Source organism: Sciurus vulgaris, assembly GCF_902686455.1.
Source record: "Sciurus vulgaris genome assembly, chromosome: 1".
Taxonomy (NCBI): domain Eukaryota; kingdom Metazoa; phylum Chordata; class Mammalia; order Rodentia; family Sciuridae; genus Sciurus; species Sciurus vulgaris.
The window spans coordinates 37,744,087-37,754,348 of record NC_136461.1 but is presented as its reverse complement, the minus strand read 5'-3'; the positions used below and the strand labels follow the sequence as shown (position 1 = coordinate 37,754,348).

Here is a 10,262-nt window from a genome sequence, read left to right as displayed (position 1 = left end):
AGATGCCACCTTGCTTTTCCTTGACCTTGTGCTGTCCTGCAACTCAGATGTGGCCTCTCTGAAAAAGGTGAGATATTTGCAACCTGCCTCTGGGAGTGATAGGAATTTAATGAGACTTCATACCTGGGAGGGCCTTGTGACTTGAAAGTCTGTAGAGATACTGTTCATTATTTTTTCTCGGTTATGGTTGTGAATTAACAGAATCAAAATATTATGGAGTGAAGTTAACATTTTTTAATTCACTCATTCCTTGGATGTTTCCTGAAAACTTCCTGAATTCCCTGGCATCGTGTGCAGTCCCTGGGTGAACACAGTGACTCCCTACAAAGAGCACCAGTTGGTGACTGGGAGAAAAATAGAACACTACCATGAGACTTGCTATGGCAGAAAGATAGAGGGGAGCTGTGGAGACTCAGAGGAAGGACAAAGCAAACTGGATGGCTGGGGAGGCTCAGGAAGTATCTTGGAAGAGATGACTCCTGAGATGAGTAGGAGATGGGCAGTATGTAGGAAGTCAGGGCTGAATGTTCTCGGAAAAAAGAGCTACGTGCACAATGGTGTTGGATAGGTGAAGGAAGACTGGACAAGAACTTGGAGGCCCTTCTAACTGGTGAGAATGTGACAGACATGTCTATAAAGATATAAATGGCTGTGGGAGTTGTGTGCCATGGTAGGCCAAACCCAGGCCTGGTGGTGAATAGATGCTTCAAATGTCTGCTTTCTTCCAGCCCCTTTTCTCTCACATCTGGCTTGCACACCACCTGTGAAACACCTTTCATTTTGAAAGGCCTGGGCAATTGTTGCTAACTCTCTGTATGACCTTGAGAAGTCCCATTCCTTCCAGAAGTCTCCAGTTTTCCCTTTCCATGAAAAATGGGGATTTTATGAGCTGGGTAGGATGAATTGGAAAAGAAAAACTGGGAACAAATATAAGAGATGGGGCTGCTGAGATGAGCAGGTAAGAGGATGAAGCCCCAAGTTTAGCTGGCACCTACTTAACTTCCAGTCACAGCACCAGCCACTGCCCACCTCTGCCACTCACACACCTGACCAGGGACAATGTGGGGGCTACAGTGAGCCTGAGCTCTGGCTGCCACCTCTAGCCTTACCGAGAGGAGCTGTACCTGCCAAAAAGGAAGGATACCTTTTGCTCATTTGAACAAAGAAGCCATAAGGACTAACAGGGACCTTCCTATGTGTACCCTACCTTCCAGAATTTTTATATCATTTAGTTTTCTCTGCTAAGGATTAACCAACCTTCCTTCCTTCCTTCCTTCCTTCCTTCCTTCCTTCCTTCCTTCCTTCCTTCTTTTCTGTTCACAATATATATATATATATATATATATATATATATATAAAATATTCATTATATATCCTGTTATACACACACACACACATACACATACATACACACACACAGATATGTCCTTGGACCATAAGACTATATGTTGGGTGTTGGGGACTTATCTATTCTGCAATATAGGTGGCATTGGTGGATTGTGACTGGGACAGTGAGGTGTGATAGTTAACTTTTTTCATTGTCACAAATACCTGAGAAAAACATCTTAAGGGAGGAAAGACTTATTTTGGCTCACAGTTTCAATACAAGGTTGGCTGGCTTCCTTCCTCTGGGCCTGAGGTGAGACAGAACATCTTGGCAAAAAGGGCATAGCAGAGCAAGCTGTTCACCTTACAACCACCCAGAAGCAGACAGAGAAAGAGACAGAGGGACAGGAAGGAACCTGGGATAAGCAATACCCTTCCATAGCATGCCCCCAGTGACCTTTCCTCCAACTAGGCCCCTCCTCCTGAAGCTTCTATCACCAACCAATAATGCCATCAGCTGTGACTCCCTCAATGGATTAATCCATTAATGAGGTCAGAGCCCTCATGATCCAATCATTCAATTCCCAAAGCTCTGAATATTGCTGCATTGGGGAACAAGCCTTCAACACATGCATCTTTGGGGGATGCTTCATATCCAAACCACAACATACGGCTTCTCTTAGGTTGTAACTTGAGCAGAAATGTGAGGCACAAGTAGGATTTAAGCAGGCACAGGGATGGCTGTCCTTCCTTCAGTCCCACTGCATTCAGCAGTGAGCCCATGGATATGTGGGTCAGGTGAGGTGGGTCTGGAGTCCAGGATAGGCTCCACATAATAAAGGAGGAGAGTTCTGAGAAGGAGAGCCAGAAATGGAGGAAGGGGGAGACATGGGAGAATTGCAGGGAGGGAGGACTGAGAACCCTCCTGCAGTAGCATGTTGGAGAAGAGGTGGAGGAGACCGGTGAGGAATTCTAGCAGGCTGCTGAGGAATGTTTTAAAAATAGGATGAGCAATATTCCATTTTAGATTGTGCTTCTGCGATTTACAGTCCTTTCTCACCCAAACCCTCATTATAAGCTGTTGCCCACAAATGACTTGTGTGAATGTTTTTGGGGGAAATGGGGGGAAAGCTGAGTTCTCAGTCAGGGCCAGTGAGAAACAGCGATCAGACAGCTAATCAGTGCCCTTACGTCTCACCAGGGAGGTCAAAGGTTGGAAGCCAAAATGTGGAGGCAGTAGCAACAGGAGGTAGTCACAGACTCGGCTGTATCTATACCTCGGAGACTCGATTGTATTTGTGTCTGCTGTGATCAGAGACTGGCATGCAGTGATGACCAAAGGCAGCACTGAGGAGATTAGAGGAGAGTGGGGCAGCCCCTGCAGGGTGGGGAAGGTGGGTCCTTTTCACCTGGTTCCTGTTAATGGCGGGAGCTGCAAGCTCATTCTTGCCATCTGACACCCAGTCGTGTGGGCTCCACTTTAAGGAGACACCTCCCTACCTGCTGACTCCCCAAGTCTCTGCCCGGCCAGTCACAGCACAAAGCCCACCAGACCTTGGAGGATTTATTAGGTCAACAAGCATTTATTGGCACCTGTTATTCTGAGTACAAAGTCAGTTTGGGCATGGTCACTGACCTCTGCCCTTGAAGTGCACCGTCTAGGAGGGGATATCACCAACGACTGTGATCAGTGTCCTGGCAGAAGCAGGTCCAGGGGTTGTGAGAGTAGGAGGGTGACCTTGACTGTGCTGGGTGTTAGGGCAGCTTCCTGGAGAAGGGGCACTTAAACCAGTCACAGTGTTTCCAGGGTAGGCACACGGGTGCCAGGCAAAGGGAGGAGTCAGAGGCCCACAGGCAGTGGCTCCTGGGCTGTGTGCTGCCCCTGAGGGCTTACCCCGAGGTGCACAGCAACATGTCTTGATTCTTCTTGCTTTCAACAGATCACTTCTCTCCAACTGGACTTCAAATTCCTTGAAGCCATGGAGACTGTGTACAGGTTTAGGTTCAAGAGTTAAAAAAAAAAGAATTGGGGTAATGCCAAGCAGAGTGCCTTCTCCAAGATGGCCCCCAGTGCCATCTGCCATTATATTTAAATTCCACCCTCAGCCCCTCACTCATTTGGGTTTGATAGCTGCAACTGTGGAGCTATCAATGGACATATAAAGCCCTTCTCTGTAGATTCATGCTACAAATGGATCACCAGGGATTGAGAATAGACTAAGACACGGGGGCACTGGAAGGGGAAAGAAGAGAAGGGGCATGGGGAAGTTACACTTGGCTTTGCAAATTTTTCACTGCTACTCCTCTTGTATTTTGCACTTTTCTAACTTCAAGACTCACATACAGTAAAGCTTCCTGAATAGACTCAACAAGAGGTGGAACCAGTGTTTTTGAGGTAGGAATGTAAGGCAGTGTAAGGGAAAGAGCTGGAGTCTTGAAAGGCACTGTGAGTCCTGCTGTGCAGCCTGAGCAAACCCAGTGCCCTCTCTGGACCTCCATTTCTCCACTTGCCAGGTGTGTTGGGTTAGATGCTCTTCAGGTGTTCCTGTGCCCCCAGCCTCTATCGCCTCCATTTTGGATAGTAGGTGGAAGGAGAGCCTGTTTTTGTGTTGACTCTGTCTTGGCCAAATCACATCTGTGAAGTTATGCAAAATAACCCCAAAGGAAGATGTTGACGGACAGCAAGAGGATGGCATTGATATTGCAGATGCTTCTCCAGAATGGTTCCTCCTCGATGCTGGTCAGCTTCTGCTCTAGTGCAGCCTTCTCTGCTGGGCTCAAAGCTGGCTCGGGAACCCTGGAGAGCCCGCAGAACCAGTCCCAGAGCAGCTTTCCCCAGGACCTGCGTGAGGCTGGGAGGAGAAGGCCAGAAAGGGGAGGGGAGCAAGGTGGAGGGAGGCAAAGAGAGGTTGGAGAAAAGGAAGCCATGAGAGTCAGGGTGGGAGATGGTGAGAAGTTGGAGTGGGTGGGTTCCCTGACAGCGGGGGAGGGGCCCTTTGTGCAAACCACAGGCTGTGCTGAGCTGGGATCTCAGGCTGAGCTCTGGCCTTGACCACAGCATCCATTCACGATGCTGAAGCATCTTTTTACTACAATTTATATCCTACATTTTGACCCCAGTAAATGTTCCTGAAACTAAATCCTCATTTTTCACAACCTCTCTGCTGCCTTGGTGTCTGCCTTCCTCCTTTGCATGTGCCATCTTCTTGCAGCGGGGTGGTGTGTTAAGGTGGGAGGACAGCACAATTCACCCCAATTCAGAGTGTAAGTCTGGAATGAGGACAGAGGAAGAATATTATCTTACAAGGAAGGAGGAAGCATTTGAGCCAGACAAACTGTGGCCCCTGCTATGGGGACAGACAGGCACTGCAGAGAGGTCAGGAACTCTTGGCTCAGGGTCAGCTCAGCCTCAGCAGATTGTGAGGCCGATGCACTCCTCTGAACTGCAGGTGCTTTCTCCCTGGAATACCTCAGTGACATATGCCCATGTTTTGGGCATGGAAGGAGAATGGAGATTCAGCAGCACTTTAGAAAGTGCTGGCGCTGGAACAAGGAGAAGTGGCTCTGGGGAATTATAATGTTCGAAGGGCACAGGGCACAGGGCCAAGGCACACACTCCCCAGTACAGGGCCCACTCGGAGGCCAAAGCTAGCATGGTTCATTAAAAAGCCCGAGTTTAAAAGAAATAATAAAGGAAGTAAATCTTTTGAAAGCATACCATATAAAAATAATATAAAAAGGCTTTCATGGAGGTGGCAAAGAACATACCAGGAATGAGCACATTATTATCCAGATGGCTTTGGGATGGAGCCCTCAGTGAGTTCAGCATAACCACCAAGGGTCAGAGACACTGAGAGCCTGGGTGTCATCTGGCCTGTCTCCTTCATTATAGAAAGGTGAAAAAGTGCTCAGGAAAGGGAAGAGATCTGTTGAAGGTCACAGCCGCAGAACTGCACTAAGAACAAGATGAACTCAACATTTCATTGGTGCTGGGCTTTATCATTTTGCCAGCTGACCCCTACACTTGCTCTTTAGATTTTTTCAGTGGTCCCTGAGGTGGATGACACACAAGGTTTCATGTGTGAATTCACAGACCCAAAGAGTCCACTTCACCTAAGTAGTTACTACACTGTGTGCAAAAACAAACCTAAGTCTAGCTAAAACCTGGGTTGTCTACATGTCTTTCCGATCTATTCATTGTTCTTTAAATTTCAATTTTTGACTCAAAATTGTACTTTGTGGCCTACATCTGCTGGGGGGCCTCTCCAAGGGCCTTCCTGATTCCTGATGTTCCTTTCTTTCCCAGGAAGGAGACTGCACACGGCACACACAGCAGGGCCTTTCCTGCCCTTTCCCTCCCAGTGGCCTGTGTGGAAGGGCGTCAGTTTCTCTCCTTGGGTATTGTGTCTGTTCAGAGCCCTCTCTTCCTCCTCTGGGAGTGAGCGTCCATCCACAGGGCTTTCCAGGGATGGCTCTACCCTGGGCCAGGAGGCCATCCAGGGAGCACATGAGTCTGCCTAACTGCTTCCGTCTGCCTGGTGTGGGTTCCAGCTGTGGGCTGCCTCCTCCTCGCTCCCTCTGGGAGATGTTTTGTGTCTCCGTCCCCTTCCCCTTTCCTCCTTCTCCTGGGAGCTGCCTCACCTATGCACAGCTCCTCCTTGTCCAATGTTCTTCCCATGTCAGAAGTTTTATAGGAGTGAGGACCTGGTCCTGTCAGTGATGAGGGCAGGTGATTTTGAGACCCCAATATCTAGTGCTTTGGCCACAAACTTAAAAAAGAGACAAGGAGTTGCATTTTGCCAAGAAAAATACAACTGAAGTATTTGGGTCAACCACTAAGACCAGGAAGTACGACTTTGATCTTTGATGGTGCTTTCTGAAGTGAGTCCATGTGTGTTTTGACTCGTGGAGGTTTGTAAAGGATTTTCCGGCTTTATTGACAGCTTTTTATATTGGGTCATTGACATTTAACTGCTGTGGTTTGGGCAAGAAGCTTTGAACCTTAGCCTTGGTGGGGTTCTAGAACTTTTGATTAATTCTGTGCAAGTGGCTATTTCTCTACATTGATGGTTGATCTTCAGGAACAGCATAAGGCCCCCTGAACCTGGCAAAGGCCCAAGAATCAGTGGCAGAGCATTGCCAACCACATGATGCTTTGGTGCTCTTGTCTATGTTAAACTTGCCAGAATCATGGAAAGCTGGGCATCCCGGAGTCTGGTATAAGACTCAGACTTTTTCTGAGGCTGGACAGAGCTCTGAAATTCCAATGGAAAGCATCTATTGAAGGAACCCCAACTCCATCCAGGCACTGGGACACCTTCTGAGTGGGACTTAAATTTCATTGAATTTTTAATTCATAAGAACAAGACAGATTGATTTTGTATTTTAACTTGCAAACCGATATAACTTTTTGGATTTTAAAATTTTCCTTGGGAGTATTATAATTGAGAAATCTCAATAATGTCATTCTGTCATGAGAATGTCTTAATATTATTATCTAATTTCACTATAGGAAAGAGAGAGCTCCATTATGTCTAAAACAGGTGTGTTTTCTCTTGTAATAATTGAAATTAATGTACTATTCTAGCACATTTTAGGACCTCTGGGAGGCCCAGTTTATAAGCCCATCAGCATTTCAAGGGGAACCCCCAGGAGTGAGGATTGTTCTGGGGTAACTCATGCAGAAAGAAACAACCCTATGGACACATGGTTGCTCTCTTCCCACCAGGGACAGTCATGCCTCTATGGGACTGTAGGCAGAAGTGCCAAACCCAGTGGGAAATGGGTAAGTGTTGGTGGGAACTGGGCAGGTATTTTTTTGCCATGCCTGATAGTCCCTTCATGTGGAGAGAACTCCGTAGGTGTAGCACTCTTTGTGATTTTCTGCTGTATAGTCCTTCAACCCAGGGAGGTGAAAGGACCTTCCTGTTGGCAGATTTGGGAAAGATAAGTGGGCACACTTGACTCAGCCACTCTCCTTCAGAGGGTGGGCTGGGCTATTTGATTATGTCTGCTCGGTGACCAGAGAGCACCTCAGTCTAATGCTGGAGTTCAATATCAGGGAGCACACCTCCCTATGGATATAAACCAAATCTTGCCACATACATTATGTCAGTAACGAGGGCAATATTTTGGTCTCATCTGTCTTACTAATCTGACTTATTTCTCAAATAGTTTGATGGTCACAAAGGAAGGAAAGAAGACAATATTTATTGGGCTCCCACAGAGACCCCATCCCCAGTGACTCCCAAATGATGTCTTGGAGGCCCCTGATATGGCATCCATCCCTATTGTTTCTCTGTGACATTCATCCCTGGCATGCCCTCAGCCTACCTCCAACCTGCTCCAAGCCTTCCGTCAGGTTCTCTGCTGCTCCACTTCCTGCAGGGCACTCCCCAGCTTGCCTCTCTGCCAGCCCTGGTGAGCCTTCCTTCTCATTCTCATAGGCCTCCTTATCCAGCTCAGAGGGGGTGCAGTTCCTTGTCCACCAGGTTAGACGAACAAGCTGGAGGGAAAGGATATGCAATCTGGAGTCAGTGCCTTTGAAGGAAAGTCCACCTGTAGCAAGAGTGGACCTCCCATTCATGGGAGGTCCTCAAAGCAACAGCAAGGAACATGAGGAACAAGGCCAGGACTAAGGGTCAGGAGTCTGGATCTCAGCCCTGACTGCCCCTTCAAATCTGAGCACAGGCTCTCCAGTAGGCTTGTGCTGGGTGCAGGCATACAGACCAGAATCGGACATGAACCTGAGCCCAGAGAACTTACAGACGGAGAGAAACCAGGCTGGACAGGGAGGCAGGAGCCTGATCACAAGAGGCTTCAAGGATCAGGATGAGGAGTTGATACTTTAAAACAACCACCAAAACTCCTTGTAGGCCATGGAGAATCACCACAGATTTTAGACAAAGGGACAGGAAAGTATGTTCTGAGATTTTTAAAGATCTCTTGAGGTAAATTGAAGGGACCCAACCTGGAAGCTGTTGCAAAAGTGAAACAAGAAACCTTGATTTCCTGTGGTATCAGATAGGAGGGAGCAGTATGAAGGGGCGTTAGGGAGGTAAAGTCTTCAGGACAGAGTGACCTGTTGAAGGAATCAGATGAGGGACAGAGGAGAGGCTACCACGGACCTGTGGGTTCCTGCCTTGGATGATCTAATGGGCCTTATTCCTTCTCAGGGATAAAAGACACAGAACAGGATCAGGTTTCCATGCTGGTGAGAGATGGGGAGGGAGAGAGAAAGGAAGAGAATGTGTGTGTGTGAGATACATATATATATATATATATGTATATATATATATATATATATATGGAGAGAGAGCGAGAGCGAGAGAGAGAGAGAGAGAAACATGAATATGATGCTGAGCTTGAAGAGTCTGTAGAACTTCCAGGTGAAGAAGTTCAGTGAGAAGGAACATGTCCTCCCCTGGATGGCCCTGGAGGTGTTCTTTTTTCTCCCTCTTTGGTGGCCCAGCAGACACACACAGCAAGTTCTCTGGCTGATACAAGTGGTGTTGGACCCACTGACTCTCTGAGTTCAAAACCACCTCCTTTCCAACCAGGCTCTTCCCTGGTCAGGAGTCTTTTCGAATGCTGAGCCAGGTATCCCTGCTCTGCTCCCAGCTTCCTCCTTTCCCCTGTCCAGCTGTTCCAGGCCCAAATGTGCCTTTCTATAAGCCTGGGTGGCTTCTTTGCTTATACACATCTCACAATAAATCTTACTTGCACTGTGTGTCACTAGGAGCAGGTAGATGGAGTCACTTTATGTCACCAGGACCCAGTTGGATTTGGGGGTTTGAATCTTGGAAGAGGGGTTTTGGCTTGGAGATGGAGAACTGAAATACAGAAAGTTGCTGAATTCACAAAGAGTGAAAAGGTTTGTAGGCCACAAATGTGTTCCTAAGGACAAAAACATTTAAGAGCAGAAGGAAAAGCCCACGAAAAAGTCAGAGAGTGATCAGAAGAGCAGGAGAAAAAAGAGGAGGAAAGAGAGAGGCAGAAGTAACTATAGGATCCAGGGAGAGATTCTAAACTGGGAAAGACTTCAGTGTGAAGAGTATGAAGACAGAAAGGAGAAGCAGAAGACTCAGCGGCAGGTCGCTTCTAGAAGGAACTCTGGAGGAGCCCCTCCCTGAGGCTCATCTGTGAGAGTCCTGCTTATTTGTAGGGCTCATAGAAACCAGTAGTGTGAAGTTGTCATGCAAACTCTAAGGCACCATACAGGCCTGGCTTATGGTGGCATGTGCCTGTAATCTTAGTGACTCGGAGGACTGAGGCAGGAGAATCACAAGCTTGAGGCCAGCTTCAGTAACTTAGTGAGGCCCTGAGTAACTTAGCGAGACTCCTGAAATAAAATTTTAAAATGAACTGGATATGTAGTGCAGTGGTAGATCACTACTGGATTCAATTGCCAGCACCATGCACACAAAAGTCAATCAATCAATCACCTGTAAAGTGTTAGTCATGATTTTCACTCAATGTTTCAGGTACCAACTTCTGGCATGGACTCTGTCATAGGTTGAAAATTCGTATGCTGAAGTCTGAACTCCAGTGTTTCATAATAGGACCATTGCTAACATAATTTGTGAGTTATTCATTACTATGACAAATACCTAAGAAAAACAATTTGGAGGAGGAAAGATTTATCTGGGTTCATTGTCTCAGAGGTTTCGATCCTTGCTTGGCTGGATCCGAGGCAGAAACATCATGGCACAAGTGTATAGTGGAGGAAATTTGCTCAACTCATGGCCTCCAGAAAGGAGAGAGGGACAGGGGGTGGGAGAAGGGGCCAGGGACAATATATGGGCCCCAAGGACATGGTCCCATGGACCTGCTTCCTCCAACCATGCCTCACCTGCCTACACTTTCCAGCACCTCCAAGCCAGCTGTCACTACTGCTCTGTCACTGCTGCTCTGTCAATGATGCTCTGTCAATGATG

General features: G+C 47.4%; 1 protein-coding gene across 9 annotated transcripts in view; it reads right to left on the bottom strand.

Moving 5' to 3' along the window:
- Nucleotides 1-1,385: 1,385 nt before the first annotated feature.
- Nucleotides 1,386-10,262, bottom strand: part of SLC5A9 (solute carrier family 5 member 9) — a 30,128-nt gene continuing 21,251 nt past the window's right edge. For 2 of the 9 annotated variants that reach the window (XM_079154327.1, XM_079154328.1), the window contains exons 13-15: nt 7,660-7,831; nt 5,968-6,036; nt 1,387-4,178 (exon numbers count right to left, since the gene is read on the bottom strand). In XM_079154327.1, coding sequence (XP_079010453.1) covers nt 3,970-4,178; nt 5,968-6,036; nt 7,660-7,831 — 450 coding nt within the window. In that variant the 3' untranslated portion in view covers nt 1,387-3,969. Of the gene's footprint in view, nt 4,179-5,967; nt 6,096-7,659; nt 7,832-10,262 lie in introns of those variants that run through there. The other 7 variants (XM_079154324.1, XM_079154325.1, XM_079154323.1 and 4 more) reach the window with 6 other exon arrangements.